The sequence below is a fragment of the Mesoplodon mirus genome (genome assembly GCF_964341445.2).
Source record: "Mesoplodon mirus genome assembly, chromosome: 2".
NCBI lineage: Eukaryota > Metazoa > Chordata > Mammalia > Artiodactyla > Ziphiidae > Mesoplodon > Mesoplodon mirus.
This window is the reverse complement of record NC_138977.1, coordinates 60,619,704-60,644,472: the sequence shown is the minus strand read 5'-3', so window position 1 is coordinate 60,644,472 and position 24,769 is coordinate 60,619,704. Positions and strand designations below refer to the sequence as shown.

Sequence of the window (24,769 nt, the reverse complement as noted above, 5' to 3'; positions counted from 1 at the left end):
TTTGTCTTTCTCTTTCTGACTTACTTCGCTCTGTATGACAGACTCTAGGTCTATCCACCTCATTACAAATAGCTCAATTTCGTTTCTTTTTATGGCTGAGTAATATTCCATTGTAAATAAGTGACACATCTTCTTTATCCATTCATCCGATGATGGACACTTAGGTTGTTTCCATCTCCAGGCTATTGTAAATAGGGCTGCTATGAACATTTTGGTACATGACTCTTTTTGAATTATGGTTTTCTCAGGGTATATGCCCAGTACTGGGATTGCTGGGTCATATGGTAGTTCTATTTGTAGTTTTTTAAGGAACCTCCATACTGTTCTCCATAGTGGCTGTACCAATTCACATTCCCACCAGCAGTGCAAAAGTGTTCCCTTTTCTCCACACCCTCTCGGGCATTTATTGTTTCTAGATTTCTTGATGATGGCCATTCTGACTGGTATGAGATGATATCTCATTGTAGTTTTGATTTGCATTTCTCTAATGATTAAAGATGTTGAGCATCCTTTCATGTGTTTGTTGGTAGTCTGTATATCTTCTGTGGAGAAATGTCTATTTAGGTCTTCTGCCCATTTTTGGATTGGGTTGTTTGTTTTTTTGTTATTGAGCTGCATGAGCTGCTTATAAATTTTGGAGATTAATCCTTTGTCAGTTCTTCAGTTGCAAATATTTTCTCCCATTCTAAGGGTTGTCTTTTGGTCTTGTTTATGGTTTCCTTTGCTGTGCAAAAGCTTTTAAGTTTCATTAGGTCCCATGTGTTTATTTTTGTCTTTATTTCCATTTCTCTAGGTGGGTCAAAAAGGATCTTGTTGTGATTTATGTCATAGTGTTCTGCCTATGTTTTCCTCTAAGAGTTTGATAGTGTCTGGCCTTACATTTAGGTCTTTAATCCATTTTGAGCTTATTTTTGTGTATGGTGTTAGAGAGTGATCTAATCTCATACTTTTACATGTCCCTGTCCAGTTTTCCCAGCACCACTTATTGAACGGACTGTCCTTTCTCCACTGTATATTCCTGCCTCCTTTATCAAAGATAAGGTGACCATATGTGTGAGGGTTTATCTCTGGGCTTTCTATCCTGTTCCATTGATCTATCTTTCTATTTTTGTGCCAGTACCACAGTCTTGATTACTGTAGCTTTGTAGTATAGTCTGAAGTCAGGGAGCCTGATTCCTCCAGCTCCATTTTTCGTTCTCAAGATTGCTTTGGCTATTTGGGGTCTTTTGTGTTTCCATACAAATTGTGAAACTTTTTTTTCTAGTTCTGTGAAAAATGCCAGTGGTAGTTTTATAGGGATTGCATTGAATCTGTAGATTGCTTTGGGTAGTAGAGTCATTTTCACAATGTTGATTCTTCCAATCCAAGAACATGGTATATCTTTCCATCTATTTGTATCATCTTTAAGTTCTTTCATCAGTGTCTTATAATTTTCTGCATACAGGTCTTTTGTCTCCTTAGGTAGGTTTATTCCTACATATTTTATTCTTTTTGTTACAATGGTAAATGGGAGTGTTTTCTTGATTTCACTTTCAGATTTTTCATCATTAGTATATAGGAATGCCAGAGATTTCTGTGCATTAATTTTGTATCCTGCTACTTTACCAAATTCATTGATTAGCTCTAGTAGTTTTCTGGTAGCATCTTTAGGATCCTCTATGTATAGTATCATGTCATCTGCAAACAGTGACAGCTTTACTTCTTCTTTTCTGAGTTGGATTCCTTTTATTTCCTTGTCTTCTCTGGTTGCTGTGGCTAAAACATCCAAAACTATGTTGAATAAGAGTGGTGACAGTGGGCAACCTTGTCTTGTTCCTGATCTTAGTGGAAATGGTTTCAGTTTTTCACCATTGAGGACGATGTTGACTGTGGGTTTGTCATATGTGGCCTTTATTATTTTGAGGAAAGTTCCCTCTATGCCTACTTTCTGCAGGGTTTTTATCATAAATGGGTGTTGAATTTTGTCGAAAGCTTTCTCTGCATCTATTGAGATGATCATATGGTTTTTCTCCTTCAATTTGTTAATATGGTGTATCACGTTGATTGATTTGCATATATTGAAGAATCCTTGCATTCCTGGAATAAACCCCACTTGATCATGGTGTATGATCCTTTTAATGTGCTGTTGGATTCTGTTTGCTAGTATTTTGTTGAGCATTTTTGCATCTATGTTCATCAGTGATATTGGCCTGTAGTTTTCTTTCTTTGTGACATCCTTGTCTGGTTTTGGTATCAAGGTGATGGTGGCCTCGTAAAATGAGTTTGGGAGTGTTCCTCCCTCTGCTATATTTTGGAAGAGTTTGAGAAAGATAGGTGTTAGCTCTTCTCTAAATGTTTGATAGAATTCGCTTGTGAAGCCATCTGGTCCTGGGCTTTTGTTTGTTGGAAGATTTTTTTTATCACAGTTTCAATTTCAGTGCTTGTCATTGGTCTATTCATATTTTCTATTTCTTCCTGATTCAGTCTTGGAAGGTTGTGCATTTCTAAGAATTTGTCCATTTCTTCCAGGTTGTCCATTTTATTGGCATAGAGTTGCTTGTAGTAATCTCTCATGATCTTTTGTATTTCTGCAGTGTCAGTTGTTACTTCTCCTTTTTCATTTCTAATTCTATTGATTTGAGTCTCCCTTTTTTTCCTGATGAGTCTGGCTAATAGTTTATCAATTTTGTTTATCTTCTCAAAGAACCAGCTTTTAGTTTTATTGATCTTTGCTATCGTTTCCTTCATTTCTTTTTCATTTATTTCTGATCTGATTTTTATGATTTCTTTCCTTCTGCTAACTTTGGGGTGTTTTTGTTCTTCTTTCTCTAATTGCTTTAGGTGCAAGGTTAGGTTGTTTATTCGAGATGTTTCCTGTTTCTTAAGGTGGGATTGTATTGCTATAAACTTCCCCCTTAGAACTGCTTTTGCTGCATCCCATAGGGTTTGGGTCGTCGTGTCTTCATTGTCATTTGTTTCTAGGTATTTTTAAATTTCCTCTTTGATTTCTTCAGTGATCGCTTCGTTATTGAGTAGTGTATTGTTTAGCCTCCATGTGTTTTTATTTTTTACAGATCTTTTCCTGTAATTGATATCTAGTCTCATAGCATTGTGGTCGGAAAAGATACTTGATACAATTTCAATTTTCTTAAATTTACCAAGGCTTGATTTGTGACCCAAGATATGATCTATCCTCGAGAATGTTCCATGAGCACTTGAGAAAAATGTGTATTCTGTTGTTTTTGGATGGAATGTCCTATAAATATCAATTAAGTCCATCTTGTTTAATGTATCATTTAAAGCTTGTGTTTCCTTATTTATTTTCATTTTGGATGATCTGTCCATTGGTGAAAGTGGGGTGTTAAAGTCCCCTACTATGAATGTGTTACTGTCGATTTCCCCTTTTATGGCTGTTAGTATTTGCCTTTTGTATTGAGGTGCTCCTATGTTGGGTGCATAAATATTTACAATTGTTATACCTTCTTCTTGGATCAATCCCTTGATCATTATGTAGTGTCCTTCTTTGTCTCTTCTAGTAGTCTTTATTTTAAAGTCTATTTTGTCTGGTATGAGAATTGCTACTCCAGCTTTCTTTTGGTTTCCATTTGCATGGAATATCTTTTTCCATCCCCTTACTTTCAGTCTGTATGTGTCTCTAAGTTTGAAGTGGGTCTCTTGTAGACAGCATATATATGGGTCTTATTTTTGTATCCATTCAGCCAATCTGTGTCTTTTGGTGGGAGCATTTAGTCCATTTACATTTAAGGTAATTATCGATATGTATGTTCCTATTCCCATTTCCTTAATTGTTTTGGGTTCATTATTGTAGGTATTTTCCTTCTGTTGTGTTTCTTGCCTAGAGAAGTTCCTTTAGCATTTGTTGTAAAGCTGGTTTGGTGGTGCTGAACTCTCTCAGCTTTTGCTTGTCTGTAAACGTTTTAATTTCTCCATCAAATCTGAATGAGATCCTTGCTGGGTAGAGTAATCTTGGTTGCAGGTTTTTCTCCTTCATCACTTTAAATATGTCCTGCCACTCCCTTCCGGCTTGTAGCGTTTCTGCTGAGAGATCAGCTGTTAACCTGATGGGGATTCCCTTGTGTGTATTTTGTTGTTTTTCCCTTGCTGCTTTTAATATGATTTCTTTGTGTTTAATTTTTGACAGTTTGATTAATATGTGTCTTGGCATATTTCTCCTTGGATTTATTCTGTATGGGACTCTCTGTGCCTCCTGGACTTGATTAACTATTTCCTTTCCCATATTAGGGAAGTTTTCAACTATAATCTCTTCAAATATTTTCTCAGTCCCTTTCTTTTTCTCTTCTTCTTCTGGAACCCCTATAATTCGAATGTTGGTGCGTTTAATGTTGTCCCAGAGGTCTCTGAGACTGTCCTCAGTTCTTTTCATTCTTTTTTCTTTATTCTGCTCTGCAGCAGTTATTTCCACTATTTTATCTTCCACATCACTTATCCGTTCTTCTGCCTGTTATTCTGCTATTGATCCCACCTAGAGTATTTTTCATTTCATTTATTGTGTTTTTAATCGTTGCTTGATTCATCTTTAGTTCTTCTAGGTCCTTGTTAACTGTTTCTTGCATTTTGTCTATTCTATTTCCAAGATTTTGGATCTTGGAAATAGAATCTTGGATCATCTTTACTATCATTATTCTGAATTCTTTTCCAGGTAGACTGCCTATTTCCTCTTCATTTGTTAGGTCTGGTGGGTTTTTATCTTGCTCCTTCTCCTGGTGTGTGTTTTTCTGTCTTCTCATTTTGCTTATCTTACTGTGTTTGTGGTCTCCTTTTTGCAGGCTGCAGGTTCGTGGTTCCCGTTGTCTTTGGTGTCTGTCCCCAGTGGCTAAGGTTGGTTCAGTGGGTTGGGTAGGCTTCCTGGTTGAGGGGACTAGTGCCTGTGTTCTGGTGGATGAGGCTGGATCTTGTCTTTCTGGTGGGCAGGTCCACATCTGGTGGTGTGTTTTGGGGTGTCCGTGGACTTTTTATGATTTTAGGCAGCCTCTCTGCTAATGGGTGGCATTGTTGTCCTATCTTGCTAGTTGTTTGGCATAGGGTGTCCAGCACTGTAGCTTGCTGGTCGTTGAGTGAAGCTGGGTGCTGGTGTTGAGATGGAGATCTCTGGAAGATTTTCGCCATTTGATATTATGTGGAGCTGGGAGGTCTCTTGTGGACCAGTGTCCTGAAGTTGGCTCTCCCACCTCAGAGGCACAGCACTGACTCCTGGCTCCTCAATTTGGGATGATTCGTTGTCTATTCATGTATTCCACAGATGCAGGGTACATCAGGTTGATTGTGGAGCTTTAATACGCTGCTTCTGAGGCTGCTGGGAGAGATTTCCCTTTCTCTTCTTTGTTCTCACAGCTCCTGGGTCTCAGCTTTGGATTTGGCCCCGCCTCTTCGTGTAGGTCGCCGGAGGGCGTCTGTTCTTCGCTCAGACAGGACAGGGTTAAAGGAGCAGCCGCTTCGGGGACTCTGGCTCACTCAGGCCGGGCGGGGGGGGAGAGGGAGGGGCATGGAGTGCGGGGCGAGCCTGCAGCGGCAGAGGCTGGCGTGACGTTGCACCAGCCCGAGGCGCGCTGTGCGTTCTCCCAGGGAAGCCATCCCTGGATCCCGGGACCCTGGCAGTGACGGGCTGCACCGGTCGCGCACAGGCCTCGTGGTGGCGGCAGCAGCCCCAGCGTCCCACGCCCGTCTCTGGGGTCCACGCTTTCAGCCGCGGCTCGCACGCATCTCTGGAGCTCCTTTAAGCAGCGCTCTTAATCCCCTCTCCTCACGCACCAGGAAACAAAGAGGGAAGGAAACGTGTCTTGCCTCTTCGGCAGGTCCAGACTTTTTCCCGGACTCCCTCCCAGCTAGCTGTGGCGCATTAGCCCCTTCAAGCTGTGTTCAGGCCGCCAGTCCTTTCCCTGCGCTCCGACTGAAGCCCGAGCCTCAGCTCCCAGCGCCGCCCACCCCGGCGGGCGAGCAGACAAGCCTCTCGGGCTGGTGAGTGCCGGTTGGCACCAATTCTCTGTGCGGGAATCTCTCCGATTTGCCCTACCCAGGTACATGGGGAGTTTCTTGCCTTTTGGGAGGTCTGAGGTCTTCTGCCAGCGTTCAGTAGGTGTTCTGTAGGAGTTGTTCCATGTGTAGCTGCATTTCTGGTGTATCTGTGGGGAGGAAGGTGATCTCCGCGTCTCACTCTTCCGCCATCTTCCCCGGAAGTCCCCAGTATGTATCCTTTTACCTCTGTAAAAATATTGTCTTCAACCCCTCACACAACATAGAGGCAACATACTAGCATTTTTGTCCTGGGATAACATTCAGCCAGATACCCCAGTACAACTGTACATTGTTACATTACTGAAAGACTTCCATACAGATTGTTATTAGGATAATAGTAACTGTATTACATGGTAAAATTCATAATAAAAATTTCAGTATGAATTCATTAGTTCAAATTATTTGCCACTGAATATCATAACAACTACTGGCACAAGTGTCCTGTTGTAATGTGACTTAGTTGCCACTGAATATATATAACTTAATGAATATATATAAATACTGACACTGAATATTTAACAGTTTCGACAACACTATAAAAACAAGAAATTTTTAAATGAATTGCTGCTAGTTCAGCAAAAGCTGAGAGGATTCAGCACTATAAACAATATTTTTATATTGGAGAAATTCTCTCTTTATTGAAACTATCCAATGATGTAATCCTGCAGTGGCAATGGAGGACAGTAATAAGACCTTGGAGTGGTACTGGTATAGATGTGGACAGCCCCCATTTGGCTGTTTAATGAGCCAAGACAGTTCGAAGGGCAAGAGTAACACCCACCTACTGCTTTTTAATTTATATACTAAGATCACTTTATCAACTCTCTACGTCTCTAAGAGATAGGAAAAAGAAAGCCAGCTACCATTTTTCATTGTTTTGATTCTGGCCTATTTTTCCTTTTAACCTTTTCATACTACAAATGAGTGATCAAAAATGGATACTTCCTCCACGTTTAGGGAATATGAGCACACTGCCTGTGTATTCCAATAACGAAACAGCTTTGGGACGGGTTCTGATAACACTGCGAATATCTACACTGATTAAATACAGGGGATGCTAGGAGTTTCAAATGGTCCATCTGAGGTTTCTTCAACTTCAGGTGTCCTTGTAAATTTGCAGGATGCTCTTTCAATGGTTGCTATGCCTATGAATTAATGTTTATAAGGTTGAAGTTAGAGTTCTATCACACTAAACTTTACAAAGAGAAAATATATTTAACAGTCAAGCCTAAGCAAATAGTCTAAACTGTAAATGTGTAATGCTGGGTAAAAGAAATGATAAGAAGAGTTGTAAACTTATCTCCTCCACTACTGTAAATAAAATCAAAGCTTAGATCCTCTTGCCAATTTGCATCATCATGGACTTTTCCAAAGGACTGTGGTCCCCAAGCATCTTTTTTCAATTTTTTCTCACAACAGAGAAGAGTATTACAGCCCTGAGCGTAAGGGAAGAAAAAGACAAGAAAGGACAGGAGGTTTCAGACTTTGAATTGCTTCTGTCTAGGCTCTGATACCCTGAAGGAGCTGGAGTGTTTGATCATTATCCATAGTATGAAGACTCAATGATTAGGAAATTCCAAAGGTGGTCCTTCTGCGATCTTCACATTAACTATGTTCCCAGTTTTAAAACATAAATGGAAAGAGTAGACAGTATTATTCCATGATCTATGAAAACTTAAGTCTATTAGTTTTTCTTCCTGATTTCTCTTCTAAATTTACTATATCCTCATTCAAATTTTTTTTTTTTTTTTTTTTTTTGGTACGCGGGCCTCTCACTGTTGTGGCCTCTCCCGTTGCGGAGCACAGGCTCCGGATGCGCAGGCTCAGCGGCCATGGCTCATGGGCCCAGCCGCTCCGCGGCATGTGGGATCTTCCCGGACCGGGGCACGAACCCGTGTCCCCTGCATCGGCAGGCGGACTCTCAACCACTGCGCCACCAGGGAAGCCCCCTCATTCAAATTTTATTTCTCTTATTTAGTCCCCCACCAACACCTTCTCGCTCTGACTCCAAGCCCACCTCAAGTGAAAGAGTAGGGTTTATAAATCTATATGTCAGTTTGAGAATGGGAAACAGAGTTAAAGAAAAAAAAGCATTGGACATAAAAATGGATTTGCCAAAACTCACCATCAGAGGGCACAACAGTACTGCAATAAACAACTCCGCTAGACCAAGAAGAGAGCCTCTGGTGCACCTAGAAAATACAAAAAGACATATCCATTGTCAGTACACAACAACAAATGTTATATGCATATGTGTATGTATATAATAAATAATAGCTTTTTAATTATTTAAATAGTATGTATTCTTTGTAGAAAAAATTAAAAATACAGATAAAAGAAAAGTCTCTCAAACTCCTATCATCCTAAGATGATAGTGATGAACATTTTGGTTTATTTCAAGATAAACCAGTATTTCACCATAATTGTAATTTGCATTTTTTGTACTAAGAGTGATAATCTATACACGTTTTAATCTAACAGTTGTATTTGCTTTTCTATGCACTGAATATTTACATCTTTTGCCATTTTTTAAATTTGGATCTTGGTCTTTGAATATTATTTTGTAGAAGTTCTTTAAATATTAAGAAAATTATCCCTTGGTCAACAAAATATGTTATAAAAATTTCCCTGTTTTTATTTTTACTTTGTTAATGGTGTTTTTGTATGCACACAATTTTCATGTTTTAAGAGTCAAACTTTTCAATCTTTTCTGTGTGGTTTAACGGTCCTGTGTCATATATCAGCAGCTTTCCCTACTTTGAGAATACTATAAAATTCTTCCATGGCTTCTAGTTTGATTTTTCAAGTTTAAATCTTTGATTTATTAGGAATTAATTTTAGTCAGTTAAGAAGCAGCAATCCAACTAACCTCTAATGATAACACAGCTATCCCTGATATTTAATAATTCATTTTTCCCTCTTATTTGAAATACTACCTTTATAATTTTCCAAATACCTATATGAATTTGAATCTTCTTCTGCCCAGTGATCTATATGCTCATGTCATAGTAGCCACACTGTTTTAAATATCCTAGCTTTATATTTTTACATCTGGTAGGGTGGAATAGTTTCCCTTATTAGTTTCCTTTAAGAATTTTCCTGGCTATTTTTGCTTATTTGTATCTCCATATGAACTTCAGAGTCAGTATTTCTAGTTACACACAGACACACACACACACACAATCAGCTTCAAAAATAACACAGCACTGTGATTAAGAGCATAGAATCTATAATCACTCCTGAGTTCAGATTTTGATTCTGTAACTTACTCTAACTACAACCTTTTTAAGTTCATTAGCCTCTTTGTGCCTCAAGTTTCTTCACTGAAAAATGGACAAAACGTAATACTAGCACCTACCACATAAAGTTGCTGTGAGGACTAAATGATGAATACACATAAAGCACTTAGAACAGTGCCTGGCATAGAATAAGTATTCAATAAATGTTAGTTTTTTTGTTTGTTTGTTTTGAAGTTGAGATCTTATTAACTCAATGGGTTAACATAAGGAAACTGACATCTATGTGATTTTTGAGTCTTTCTTAATCAAGAACCTTGTAAGCCTTTCTATTTTAGTCTTTGTGTTCTTGAGAAGCATTTTAAGGTTTTCTTTATTCAGATCTTATATGTCCCCTTTAATCTAATGTAATTCTTCTTGTACTAAGTCTTGTCCAATACTAGGATCATGACCCCTGAATTTTTCCTTTTAGTTTGCAAATGTCTGTTAATGCTCTGCCTGTCCTTTAATTTTGTTATTTTTCCTGAGTTTCTTTGTTTTAGGAATGACTCTATAGTTTTCTTTGTGATCTAATCTGGGATTCTTTTAACAGAAAAGTTTAGCCTGTTTATATTTATTAATATAACGTATATTTAATGTCCTTTCAGTCATCAAATTTTATGGTATAAAATTTTTATGTTTTTTGTTTTTATTGCTGCTCTTTCTTCTTAAAAATAGTTTACTAAATGGTCTATGTTTGCTTTGTTTTAGTTAAACATGTACCTCTAATATTAATATGGAAAGTTTATTTATTTTTTTTGTATTAGTAGTCATTTTAGAGTAAGGTCTAAGTTCTTTGAACTGCCTTTAAGGCCCAATATTATCTGATACCCTATTATCTCTCTGACTTCACCTCCTACCATTCTGCCTCTCAATCATTCTGCTTTAGCCCCTAGGCTCTTTTCTGCTTTTTGTATGTACCAGCTATACTCTTGTTCCAGAACCTTTGCAATAGCTATTACCTCTACTTAGAATACTGTTTCTCCAGAAAACTATCAAGCTCCCTCACTTCCTTCAAATCTTTGTTCACATTTCACTTTCTGAGTGAGGTCTACTCTAGCCAACCCAATTAAAAATGGCAATTCCATCAGTTGGTACTCCTGATATATATATATATATTTTTTCCATCTCTTATTATGAGCAATGATGAACTTACAGTTACGTGTCTTTTTCCCTCCCTTCTACTATCCAGTTTATTTTATTTATTATGTAACTTTTCTTAGTGTTTATCTATCATCTACCTATCTATATACCTCCCCCCAACCCGACATATTTTATTGAATTTATTGATTTTAGATGACATATTTTGACAGTGTGTTAAAAAACTGGGGTTTCTACCACTTTACATCATTTCTTCTGCACCCTTCCAACTTTCATTAGAAAACTGTCAACATTGTCAAAATTTTAAACATTCATACTCTGCTCTGCAAAACCTAATCTTCACATTTGTTTTAATCTTAATTTTATAGATTGATGGACTCTAGGCTTACTACCAATACTTTAACTGTCGTTTTTCCTTTCATTTCTTGGTTGGCTGAACTTCATCTTATAGAGGTAGGACTCATGAGAGCTAAATTCCCTAAAGCTTGGCATGTTAAAAAATGTTTGTCTTTGCTTTTATATTGAATGATTATTTGGATTGGCACAAGATTCCTAAATTAATTTTTCCTTGAGGACTTCGTGGGTAAAGTGTTAGTGTTGATTGCTGCTGTGGAGAAGTCTGAGGCCAGCCACTTATTTTGGAGAACCAAGCTCTCTGAGCTTTGCTGGGGATATGCAACCATATCATAGGCATCTTCTTTTGGGGTCTTCTCACACACTCCCTTTACTACATCTGGCAGCCGTTCTTCAGTATTGTGCTTTGGGATTGCAGAGATCTCTCTGGTTGTACTGAAGATGGAGCTTGTATTTCTGTTTCTTATTCTCCTCTCTATTTCAAAGTGATTCCAAGAGAAGGAAGAAACGGCTGCCTTTACTGGGCCATTATTTCTTTAAGTGGTAACTTTTTAATATGGACTTTTTCAAACTTACACAGAAGTAGAGAACACAGTGTGATGAATTTCTTCCATTCACCCATCACCTGCTTCTATATTTACCAACATTTGGTCAAACCTGTATGAACCAGGTCTTTTCCACAGAGTATCTGAAAGGAAATTCCAAACATCATATTGCTTTACCTGAAAATATTTCAGTATACATCTACTAGGCCATTTTAAAACAGGAAATCCTCTGTTCTCTATGATTTTACAGATTATCCTCATCATTAATAAAAGATGTGTATCTGGGGCAGAGAACTAAATAAATACATGGCTGTTTATGAATATTATTTGTTAGAATGCTATAGAACATGGGTTGGCAGGCCAGCCACCAGTTTTTGTAAAAGAAGTTTTATTAGAACACAAACAAACTCATTTATTTACTTACTATCTAGAGCTCATTCATCTACTTTGACACTACAACAGCAGAATTGAGTAGCTGTGTAGTTGCAGGAGAGTTGAGTAGCTGCAACAGAGACCATATGGCCCACAAAGCCAGAAATATTTACCATATGGACCTTTAAGAAAATGTTTGCTGATCTTTGCTGCAGAACCCCTCTGTTGTTTTGAGATAATTCACTTTCCCACTTTCCCAAAGTCTTCCCAGTCACTTCTACAATGACATTGGCAATTACAAAATATTACTTAGTAAGTGTCCACAAACACACATATAGGTCCTTTCCTTTCTTTAACCCTCCTAATAGCCTATAGTCTAATAAGGCCAATGGGAACAAAAATGATTTTGCTCTTGCCTTTTTTCTTTGAAATATGGCAACAATAACAACAAACAAAAGCAAAACAAAGACAAAAATATATAAGGAAAGGAATATAAGTGTTCAAGACCAAAGAGGCATTGGCATTCTAAATTGTATTCCATGACTCTCCTAGACTGAAATGTATTTTGTTGTTTAAACTGTATGTTCTTAATAAATCACAAGAAAATAGGAAGAGTTTAATAAATACTTGACTGATGCTGAATGTTTTAAAAATATGTCAAGAAAGTAAAAAAAGAAAAACATTCAGGCAAATGGCATGTATTATTCACATATTTAAATTTCATAGGCAGAGAACAAGATTAAGGTTAAGAAAGTAAATATTCAGAATGAGCAGAAATCAGAGAAAGAGTAAACCTCTAGGCAAACAGTGCTAACTGAATAAGGTGATTTGGTGCCTACTCGGTCCCTTGAAAAGAAAATACAAGTTTATACTTTTGGTATGAGATAGTCCACATCTTTGATAAGTAACTTGAGAACCTCTAGGAAAAACAGGGCTTCGAGTGAAAGTAAAGGAAAGTATTAACAACTGCCCTGGTATTACAACCATTACCCTTAAATCTTAACCCCAGGAGAAGAAAAATGCTAGCATTATCAAGTTAAGAGTCTGAGTACAAAGCACTGTAACTTTATTTTCCCAAGTCATAAGATTCAAGATAATTTTAAAAATCGAACTGTATTATTATAAAAAGACATTCCATGACCCCAGAGCAAATTATTAAATTCAAGTCAAAACTAACTTTAAAATCCTTTAGTTCTATCATAAATTATGCAATTTCCCCTACACGCACCATTCACTGTTCAGAAGAGCAAACTCAGCAATGTATTCCTGCCAGCAACTTGGGAAGACTGTCAAGTCTAAACAACCTGTCAATACCCTGCAAATATTCACAGCCAGTTGGACATTAAACCAGAGGCAGGGAAATAGGAAAAAATAGAGAAAAAAAGAAAGAGGAAAAAGGTATTTCCTTATTAATCCAGTTCCCTTTATTTACGAAAATCTTGGGATCTAATTTCATTAGGAAACAAATATCTGTTACCTATGTTAAACTGTATAAAAAATACTACATTAATTATGTCAAAAAGCTTTAGATGGAATAATTATATATACTTGTCCATGGCTAAAACCTTGTTATAAATAGCCTTACTATATCATGAGTTTAGATGTCAAATGATATTCCCGTTACATTTCCCGTAGTATAATAAGGAATGCTTATGAGAATGGATCCTTTCAATACATGTTCCAAAAGTTTCTCTTCTTTAAGACCAGGGTACCCAGGTTTCAACAACTCTGCCAAACTTACCTTTAGAATCCAGTGCTTACAAGCATACTAGGATTAACAGTGTAAAACTATTTCAGGTGTTCTAAAGCAAGACACACCTATAACAGCTTCTACAATTTGGCATCAGTTTTATCCGTACCCTTGATGTAATAAAACTGGTGAAGCATTACATCGGCAATAATTTTTCACTACTTCAACTCTTCAAATATACTAAAATAAGCATTGTGACTTCAAACCCTCAAGATATAGGAGATTTGCAGTTAGAAGAGTTGGGGCCAGCTGAAATCCTGAATTTCAAGCCCAAAGTCTCAGTTTCCCCAGCTGTTAAATTAAAGACAGCAATGACAACAAAACTGACTATTTCACAAGGCTGATTTCATTTAAGGATAAGTGACAGTATAAATGTGATAACATGTGAATGACCAACATCCTACCAAAATTTAAGATATTCAGAAATATAAACTCAAAACAGGGACTTCCCTGGAGGTCCAGTGGTTTCTACTGCAGGGGGCACAAGTTTGATCCCTGGTTTGGGAACTAAGATCCTGCATGCCACATGGCACAGCGAAAAAAAAAAAACAAACCCCAAAACTCAAAACAAATCAATCTCTTTAAGGGCCTCTTATTAAAAAGAATTTAGTAAGTTTAACACATTTCAAAAGCCAAAACTATTTCTAAACAAAGAGATATTATACAATATAAACACCTTGTGATGTTAAAGCTAGAAACCTGAAGGTTTAAATGAGAATCTCTTCAGAAAGCACTGTAAAAAACACTTAAAGGGTTAGACTAACTACAGGGCATATTTTATCAATAACTCACCAAGGAAACAAAGTTTCTGATACAGTTTAAGTGAAAGTGGTATATTTTGTGAGTTAAATTATATAATACAGTTTAATATTGGAAAATTATTTTCTCCTTGAATATATTATTTTAAATGGTTCCTACATTTTATTATAACATTGGCAACATTTCCCCATTAGAATATATTGTTACTTCATAATGGAAGTCATGATTCAATTTATATACCTTTGATTTTCAAGAGAATTTCACATCTACAAAACAAGGCAATATGAAGGACTTTTCGTTGTATCTTTCAATATCAGTTTTCTAATTAGGAAATCAAATATAGCTCCCAAATTATCAATAAGGTATTTAAAAAGTAAGACTTGTTCAACAACTCACAGTGCTTTGAGGATCGAACGTATATAAAGACATATGTATATAATAGCATACATGTATATAAAAGCATACAAAGCAAGACCTTAGCCACAAAATCTTCACTGCTGATCTAATAACAGACTAAAATAATCAGAGCATTTAAACCTTAACCATAACTAGCTGTATGTCATATCATTTAACATAATATGAATTGACATAAAGGTCATTTTAAAATCCAAGTAAATACAAATATCTATCCATTTAATAGTATCAAGAAATGCTCATTAAAGCAAATTCTCTTAAATTAGGTTTTGAAATCAATATCTAGGCTCTAAGATTGAAAATATTACCAATATTTCTAGTATATCACTACTTATTAAGTTAATTTGGTATAAATTAAATTCATTGATAAACAATGTTTCTATTTAAGATTTTGATATTAGGCCAAAATTACAACCTATCATTTATACTGCATAAGAACTAGAGTCCAATATCTATTAAAATTTCATTGTGTAGTTGAAACCCCTAGTATCTGAGGCAGTTCTACACCTACGTTTGGAATGTTCTCACACCCTGATGGTTGCTACATTTTCCTTAATGGATGCACTTTTACTCTCTTGGGTCTCAGGACAGACACGTTAAAGATACCAGCGCAGGGTTTCCCTGGTGGCACAGTGGTTGGGAGTCCGCCTGCCGATGCAGGGGACACGGGTTCGTGCCCCGGTCCGGGAGGATCCCACGTGCCGCGGAGCGGCTGGGCCCGTGAGCCATGGCCGCTGAGCCTGCGCGTCCGGAGCCTGTGCTCTGCAACGGGAGAGGCCGCAGCAGTGAGAGGCCCGCGTACCGCAAAAAAAAAAAAGGTACCAATGCAAGGCATTTCTGCTTTACTTAAGTGACAACCTGCCTTCCCCACTGTGAACTGGTAAGTTCTCTTCTATTTTGTTCCTTTCCTTCTATTTATTAAGAAACTACACTCACTCACAAGAAAAGTAAAAATTGTGGTCTCTCTATATCATACTACCTTTTTATAACTATTATTTTACCCAACATTTTATTATGAAACTTCAAACAAACAGCAAAGTTGAATTTTACAGTCAACACCCTTTTATACCTTTCACCTAGACTCTATATTATCATGTTATCTATCCATTCTTCTCTTTTATAGAAATTTTGAATTCTCGCAGTTTCCTTAATCATTTTTTAAAATATATTACATTCTCTAACTCCATTTCCTCTGCAACTTTCCTGCACTTCTCCTAGATTTTGTCCATATGTGTTTTCATTTGTCACACTGTATTCTACTTATCTGTTTGGATGCCTGCCTCCCCTTCAGAGCAATGATCACCTTGAAGACTGCCTTCATTTCTTTATATATTGGCACCCCACCCCCCTACACTAGGAGAAAGTAGAAGCTTAATTAATATTTATCTAATTGTCTTCCTCCTTATACCTCACTATCCTTGACATGTTTTATGACTTTGTCTTGTTATTTTACTGCTAAAACTACTGAGTAACAATGAAGTAATTATTACTTCTATAAGCATTTTGGGAGATATTCAGAGAACAAATTTCTTCATATATATGAAATGTCTTTTATTTTTAGTTGCTCCGGGTACAAATGTATTCCATGTTGTATTGAGATGGCCACTAAGTATACTGCTAGTTATTCTTTTTTAAACAACAAAAAACCTAAATGCAAAATCCTTAAAACCTAGCATTTGTACCTTTCAATAATCACTTAGACAATTCAAAACAGCATACAGACTTAGATATAAAGGAATGAAATCAGAATGTAAACTACATGGGAGTGTGAACTCTCAGTATTTGTTAAATGAATAAAGGTAGCTGGTTTAAAAGATCTTTTTATTGAGAGTAAAAATAGAACTTCATTGGTTATGCTTTTTGACTGACAGTTCAGTTTGACTATGGTTCTTTTCATCACCTGAATTAATATTTCCTTCCATAGTACCATTAAAGTCTGTGGAATCTCAGTATATAACAATATTGGGGAAATAGGTAGTTGCATCTATAAATTAATGTATTGGGATAAAACTCCCTTCTCTAAAGTGACATAAAGGTTAGGAAAACAAGAACTCTAAAGAAAAAATTTCTTTTGCAGGTTTTTAATAGTTATCTATTTTATACATATTAGTGTATATATGTCAATCCCAATCTCCCAAATCATCCCACCCCACCCCCCACCTCGCTTTCCCCCCTTGGTGTCCATAAGTTTGTTCTCTACATCTGTGTCTCTATTTCTGCCTTGCAAACCAGTTCATCTGTACCTTTTTTCTGGATTCCATATATATGCGTTAACATACGATATTTGAGGAAAACAAGAACTTTTAAAAGTATTTTATTTTGGCTTGATGATGAATAAATAGGTATTAGTTATATTATTCTCTATACTTTATACAGCCTACGTATTTTGTAGTTTTTTCTACTTTGCTGGTGTCCGGAAGCTATGAGATTTCTGTGCTGGTTCTAGATAACTGCTACTCAACATGTAGTTCATGGATCTGCAGCATCAGATGAACATGTTAGAAATGCAGATTCTCAGGCCCCATCTCAGACTTACTGATTCATAATTTGCATTTCAACGACATGACTAGGAAATTCACATGCACATTAAAGTCTGAGAAGCATGGCTGTAGTTCATCCAGATGAGACTACATTAGTTATTACATTAGGGATACATTAGTTAGTTAGGTGTCGTAGTCTCAGACATTTTACCTTTCGCATTTATCAAGACCCCAACACAAGCAACAAGGGCTCATGGGGAGGCAACATAACATAAAAGAAAGAATATTGCATTAAGAGTTTGAAAAGCCAGATTCTAATCTCATCTCTGGTGTGTGACCTTGAACTTCAGTTCTTCTCAACTGTAAAATGAATGAGTTATACAACATACATTGTAAGGCCCTTCCAACTCTGAAAGTCTATGAATATATGAAAATAAATACTAATAGGTATTTGCAGAAATGATTCAACTGTATGTGATATCTTAGGAAATAGGGCTTACCTTTAATGCTACAGGGGCCTTGTCCGTCAATTACTTTATATTTATTTAGGTTTGAAAATCAACCTCTATCTTTCATTTTCACACCTGGTTTCTGAAAGATGCATAGTGGTGAATAATTTAGGAAGTGGGTGGCTGCTATTAATAATTCCCCTCACTGCTTCCTTTGTTCTTGAATGCTGATAAAACACAGGTAATAGACAGGATTCACGAAAAAGTAAAATCAGATTCTGTATTTTGAACAAGAGCAGGAGAATATTTTTGTTCTTAGGAAAAACACAGCTGAAGTATTTAGAGCTGAAGGATTAGGATGTCTGACACTGTCAAAGCAGAAAATAATAAATAATAGTATGCCTGTATACATATATACACGTGTGTGTAAAGAGAGAAATAAAGCAAATGTGGCAAAGTATTAATAATTGATGAATCTAGGTAAAGGGTGTAAGACTGTATACTGTAATCTCTGCAACTTTTCTGTAGGTTTGAAATTTTTTCCAAATAAAAGTTGAGAAAGAAAAATAATTAACATAAATATAATATTTATTGACCCCCAAATATCTTGTTGTATTCTTCTCTCTTTTTTAAAGTATAGTGGATTTATTTATTTTTCTGAAACCTTTAAAATGCATGAGAAAAGCTAGGATGGAAGGGGAAAAAAATCATTATATATAAAATTTCAGTAACTTATACTCCCATATTGCTTCTATATTTTGTCTTTTAGTTTAGTTACAGACTTGCTTAATTTTTTATTAGCTTAGGATAAAATAAAAGGGGAGAAAGAAGTGGTAGTGCAAAGTTGTGTCACATCTTCCTTACACTAATGAAGTAAACGATTTCAAGCCAAAAGTAGGCCTTCTGTGATTTTTATTTTCACTCTAGCTTCAGCTAATAATGAAAAAGAATGTAGTTACCACTCACGAATATAAGTAACTACAGGCTCTTTTTATTCCTCTGCAGTGAGAAGGACACAACAGCTGCTATAAAAATTACTCTCTACCCTCCCATGTATTGTGTAAGTGTAACAGACTTACACCATGAGAAGAGCAAAACATAAAATGGGAAAGTAGCTATTTTGTTTCAGAATTCCTTTTTCATTTCTTGTAAGTTATTGTACCTAATTAAAAACAAAATAAACATGCTGCCTACATTCCTAACGTAACTGTCCTGTGTAATTGTAAATCTCAATTTGGAATATGAGCAAAAGAATCATGTACTAGCTGACTGGTGTTCTTCCTTCATTCCTTCCACAATTTATCCAGCAGGAACACCATAAGAACAACAAATCCAGCTTCAACTAATTGGAAATTTTAAAACATTCATAAGTCTTATTTGTCTTTAACACTCTGGCCTCATATAGATACACGGATTTTGGTTAACTTTCCTCCTTTTACTATCTTTAGTGAAGGGGATTTATTTTAATTTGCTTGATCTTTAAAAATATTCTTAACAAAGCTGTTCCAGGGTATAACTTCAGATTATAAATACATTACTTAAAATTAATACAAAGGAATAATAGTCATTAAAGGTTTTAGTAAGTACAAAGGGTAAGACCAAATATGATAGTTAAGATGATTTTCATATAATTCAAAGCTGAAAACACTCAACCCAGAATGTTCCTCAGCCCACTCTGACTCCAGCTGACCTCTCCATCTGTTTAGGAATCACATGGGGGCCAATCTCTTAGCTAACAATTCTTTTTTTACTTTCTTAAAAAAAAATTTTTTTTGAAGTATAGTTGATTTACAATGTTGTGTTTAAGTTCTGTTGTACAGCAAAGTGACTCAGTTATACATATATATATTATTTTTCATATTCTTTTCCATTATGGTTTATCACAGGATATTGAATAGCTCCCTATGCTATAGAGTAGGACTGTGTTGTTTATCCATCCTATGTATAATAGTTTGTATATCCTAACCCCAAACTCCCAATCCTTCCCTCCCCCACCCACCTCCCCCTTGGTTACCACAAGTCTGTTCCCTATGTCTGTGAGTCTGTTTTTGTTTCAGATATGTTCATCTGTGTTGTATTTTAGATTCCACATATAAGCGATATCATATGGTATTTGTCTTTCTATTTCTGACTTACTTCTCTTAGTATGATAATCTCTAGGTCCATCCATGTTGCTGCAAATGGCATTATTTCATTTTTAATTTTAAAAATTTTTTAAATTTTTGGCTGCGTTGGGTCTTTGTTGCTGTGCGCGGGCTTTCTCTAGTGGTGACGAGCAGGGGCTTATATTCATTGAGGTGCGAGGGCTTCTCATCGCAGTGTATTGTTGCAGAGCACGGGCTCTAGGTGCATGGGCTTCAGTAGTTGTGGCTTGCGCGTTCTAGAGTGCAGGCTCAGTAATTGTGGCGCACGGGCTTAGCTGCTCCGCGGCATGTGGGATCTTCCCGGACCAGGGCTCGAACCCGTGTCCCCTGCATTGGCAGGCGGATTCTTAACCACTGCGCCACCAGGGAAGCCCCCATTCTTTTTAATGGCTAAGTAATATTCCACTGTATATAAATACCACATCTTTTTTTTTTTTTTTTGTGGCTGCGTGGGGTCTTTGTTGCTGCGCGCAGGGGCTGCTCTTCGTTGTAGTGTGTGGGCCTCTCACTGCAGTGGCTTCTCTTGTTGCATAGCATGGGCTCTAGGCATGTGGGCTTCAGTAGTTGTAGCACATGGGCTCAGTACTTGTGGCTCATGGGCTCTAGAGAGCAGGCTCAGTAGTTGTGGCACACAGGCTTAGTTGCTCTGTGGCATGTGGGATCTTCCCAGACCAGGGCTTGAACCTGCGTCCCTTACATTTGCAGGGGGATTCTCAACCATTGAGCCACCAGGGAAGCCCAAATACCACATTTTCTTTATCCATTCCTCTGTTGATGGACATTCAGGTTGTTTCCATGTCTTGGCTAACATGTGAATAGTGTGCTGTCTTAGCTAACAATTCTGGTCACAACTTTACGCAATTGAGACTGAGATTGAGAGACTAGCAGATCCTTATCTATATACAGAGAGAGGTCGTTACCACTATCATTACCATCATCTTCATCTTCTAAGCATGCACAAGGTTTAAGTTTTCAAATTATTTTATTTATCCTTCATCTGTTGTGTAAAGAATTTGAGGTAACTACAATATAAACACACCATAAAATGGTGGTAAATTTTTTTTAGAATTCTGAAATTGAAATTAAAAATCCAGGACCAATAAAAATAAAAATATTAGAAAATAAAAATTGGGAGAAAAGAAGTTTTGATGTGGCCCATCAAAATCTTCAACGAGGTCAAGACTTCCCTGCTGGCACAGTGGTTAAGACGCTATGCTCCCAATGCAGGGGGCCCGGGTTCAATCCCTGGTCGGGAAACTAGATCCCACGTGCATGCTGCAACTAAGAGTTTGCATGTCACAACTAAAAAGTCCGCATGCTGCAACTAAGAGTCTGCATGCCACAACGAAGATCCTGTGTGCTGCACCTAAGACTCAGCGCACCTAAATAAATAAATAAATATTAAAAACAAAACCAAAAACCTTCAACAAGGCTAAATTAAGTTCCATACTTGGCTCTAAGTCTCTGCAGTAGCCAGAATAACACCCTTCCCCTGCCGCCCCCCCGCCCCACAAGATGTCCATGTCCCAATCTCTGGATTTTGTGGGCGTGTTACTTAGGCAAGGGAAAATTAAGGCTGCAGATGGGATTAAGGTTGCCAATAAACTGAGTTTAAAATAGGGAGATTATCTGGATAGGACCAATGTTATCACAGGGACCTTCAAATAGAGGAAGGTGTGGCTATAGAGAACCAGAAAGATGTAAGTGTGACAAAGACCAAGAAGGACTCTCCCCAATGTTGCTAGAGGAAGAGGCTGTGGCAAGGGTGTAGCCGCTGGAAGCTGGAAAAGGCAAGTAAACAGAGTCTCCCTTAGAGCCTCCATAAAGGAACACAGACTTGCTGACACCTTGGTTTTAGCCCAGTGAGACTTGTATTGGACTTCTAACCTACTGAACTATATAAGATAATACATTTATGTTGTTTTAAGCCACAAAGTTTGTTGTAATTTGTTAGAGAAACAATAAAAAACTATTACAGCCTCCAAGACAAAAAGGCGACATAATCAGTGATAATTCTCATTAATAGAAGGGACAAAGCATAGCAATTTGTCAGGAAAGGCAAATATTTTCTAGCACAAAGTTCTAAAAGAAATTTTTGATGCAGCACTTGATATAGTAAGCTCTGAGTAATAATAGTGGATACAGGGATTCCCCCCAAATTCTGGATATTAAATAAGAAATTCACAAGGTTGTTTCTTATATCACTTTTTGATAAAAGACGAGACTATCTTTATCATCTTAAAATACAATTGAGTAAAGGCAATCTTTGAGGGAGTAAAATAATACAAATCAAGCTGTTTGTTTTTTTTGGCAGAGTCAGCTTGATTTCAAAAGATTATAATTTAGAACAGCATAAAATATTATGGACAATTAAGTGCAATAATTCATATAGTAAAGTTCATTTAGAATTAAGAGCTATTAATAGATCTGTAAGTTGATAAATCTCAAGATTTAAAAATTATAGAAGGATAAGCAAATTAGAGTACTCTGTAAAGTTTAAAAGAAACAAATATATACATACATATTACTGATTTCCTTTTCACATGTATTTATATATAGTATATACAATATTTAAGTATTAACTATTAAAATAAATGGGAAAGATATCATTTTTATGGTAATACTCGCTGGGGAAAAAGGGTTTTGGAATTGGGGATGGGAACAAAGTTAGCATTAACTTTATTGTATTGTACTGTATATTTATTGTTTATTTTCTTAGTAAAAAAGATCTGATACAGGGCTTCCCTGGTGGTGCAGTGGTTAAGAATCTGCCTGCCAATGCAGGGGACATGGGTTCAAGCCCTGGTCCGGGAAGATCTCACATGCCACGGAGCAACTAAGCCCGTGCGCCACAACTACTGAGCCTGCACTCTAGGGCCCGCGAGCCACAACTACTGAGCCCACGTGCCACAACTACTGAAGTCCTCATGCCTAGAGCCTGTGCTCCACAACAAGAGAAGCCACAGCAATGAGAAGCCTGCGCACCGCAACCGAGTAGCCCCCGCTCGCCACAACCAGAGAAAAGCCCACATACAGCAACAAAGACCCAACACAGCCAAAAATAAAATAAATAAATTTATTTTAAAAAAATCTGATACAAATATATCAAAATACAAATATTTAGATTAAGGGTGAGTTTTTTTGTATAATTCTCCATAATCTTCTGTGTTAAAAATTTCCAAATTATTAAAAAGAAAGAAAAAAAAAAAGAACAGTTTATCCTTTAAACAGTCTTTGACAAACACCATTTCTCCAGTTAGGCTTTTCATGGGAGCTGGAAAAAAGTTAGACTTTGTTTTCTGATAAAGGCCTGGACTTTATTTTAATGGAACCATACAGAATTTATTAATTTGAATTTGGCTTTTGTTTTCAACATTATATGTATTAGATTCATCCATGTTGTTGAGTATAGCAATAGTTAGTTCTTTTTCATCGTTGCATATCTATGTATCCATTGTATGAATATTCCAAAAGGGACGTGTGGGCTATTTCCAGATTTGGCTAATAATGCTCTGATGAACATTCTTTACGTCTTTTGGTGCACTTATGTATGCACATCCTCTGTCTGGGTATATAGCTAGGAGCAGAATTGCTCAGTCACAGGATATGCATATGTTCAGTTTTAACAGATATAGCCAGTTTTGCAAAATAGCAGGTAACAACTTAGACACCTACTAGTGTTAAAGAGTTCCAGATATTCCATATTCTTTTTTTAAAATTTTTATTTATTTATTTATTTATTTTTGGCTGTGTTGAGTCTTTGTTGCTGTGCGCAGGCTTTCTTTAGTTGTGGTGAGTGGGGGCTACCCTTCGTTGTGATGTGCAGGCTTCTCATTGTGGTGGCTTCTCTTGTTGCGGAGCGCAGGCTCTAGGCACACAGGCTTCAGTAGTTGCAGCATGTGGGCTCAGTAGTTGTGGCTCACGGGCTCAGTAGTTGTGGCTCATGGGCTCTAGAGTGCAGGCTCAGCAGTTGTGGCGAATGGGCTTAGTTGCTCCACGGCACGTGGGATCTTCCCAGACCAGGGATCGAACCCATGTTCCCTGCATTGGCAGGCAGATTCTTAACCACTGCGCCACCAGGGAAGCCCAACTCCACATTCTTGTGAATACCTGGTACTGTCAGTTCTGTTAAATTGTGGCCATTCTGGTAGGTGTGTATGTTATCTCCTAGTAGTTTTACTCCTTGATGATTAATGAGGTTGAGATCCTTTTCCTATATTTAGTGAACATTTAGATACCCTCTTGTGAGTATCCATTCAAGACTCTCACTCAGTTTTTTGTCAGATAACCTTTTTTTCTTATTGATTATTAAATTTCTTAATATAGTTGGGATATGAGCCCTTTGTCAGATACACGTATTGTTAGTATCTTTTTTCAGTCAGTAGCTTGCTGCTTCTCTCTTAATGGTATCTTGATGATCAAAAATTTTTAATGTTAATCCAATTAGCAGTCTTTTCCTTTATCATTAGTACTTTTTGTATCTTATTTAAGATATGTTTTCCTACTCCAAGGTCACAAGGATAGTCTGTGTTTTAACAAGCTTTATTATTTTACTTTTCACATTTGTATCTATATTTTACCAGGAAGTTTTTTTTTATCTGCTGTGAGGTGAAGCCAAGATTAAATTTATTTTTTCTACATGGCATCAAATTGACCCAGCACCATGTATTGAAAAGACCATCCTCTCTCCACTGAATTGAGATGGAGGATTTGCCATAATCAGGTGTGTGGGTCTATCTCTGTGTTTTCTACTTTGTTCCATTTGTCTATTCATCTATTCTTGTGCCAGTTCTACATTATCTTACTTACTATAGCTTTACTAAGTCTTAATATCTGATATTGTAAATCCTTCAATTTTGTTTTCTTAATGATAGTCTTGACTATTTTTAGCCCTCTGCATTTCCTTATACATTTTAAAATCAGTTTATTAATTCCCACAAAATTTTTTCCTGGGGTGTGTACTGGATACATAGATCAATTTAGGGAGAAGTGACAATTAAACAATGTTTAGTCTTCCAAGATTTGTTTTATGGCCTAGCTTATGGTCAATTTTGGAAAACGTTCAATGTGCATTTGAAAATAGCCAAGTACCT

The 24,769-nt window shown here is 36.9% G+C and overlaps 1 protein-coding gene across 2 annotated transcripts in view; it reads right to left on the bottom strand.

The window, feature by feature from the left end:
- Positions 1–24,769, bottom strand: part of MCU (mitochondrial calcium uniporter) — a 223,406-nt gene that overhangs the window by 52,722 nt on the left and 145,915 nt on the right. For both annotated transcript variants that reach the window (XM_082610998.1, XM_082610999.1), the window contains one exon: positions 8,159–8,225. In XM_082610998.1, the coding sequence (XP_082467124.1) occupies positions 8,159–8,225 (67 nt within the window). The remainder of the gene's footprint in view (positions 1–8,158; positions 8,226–24,769) is intronic.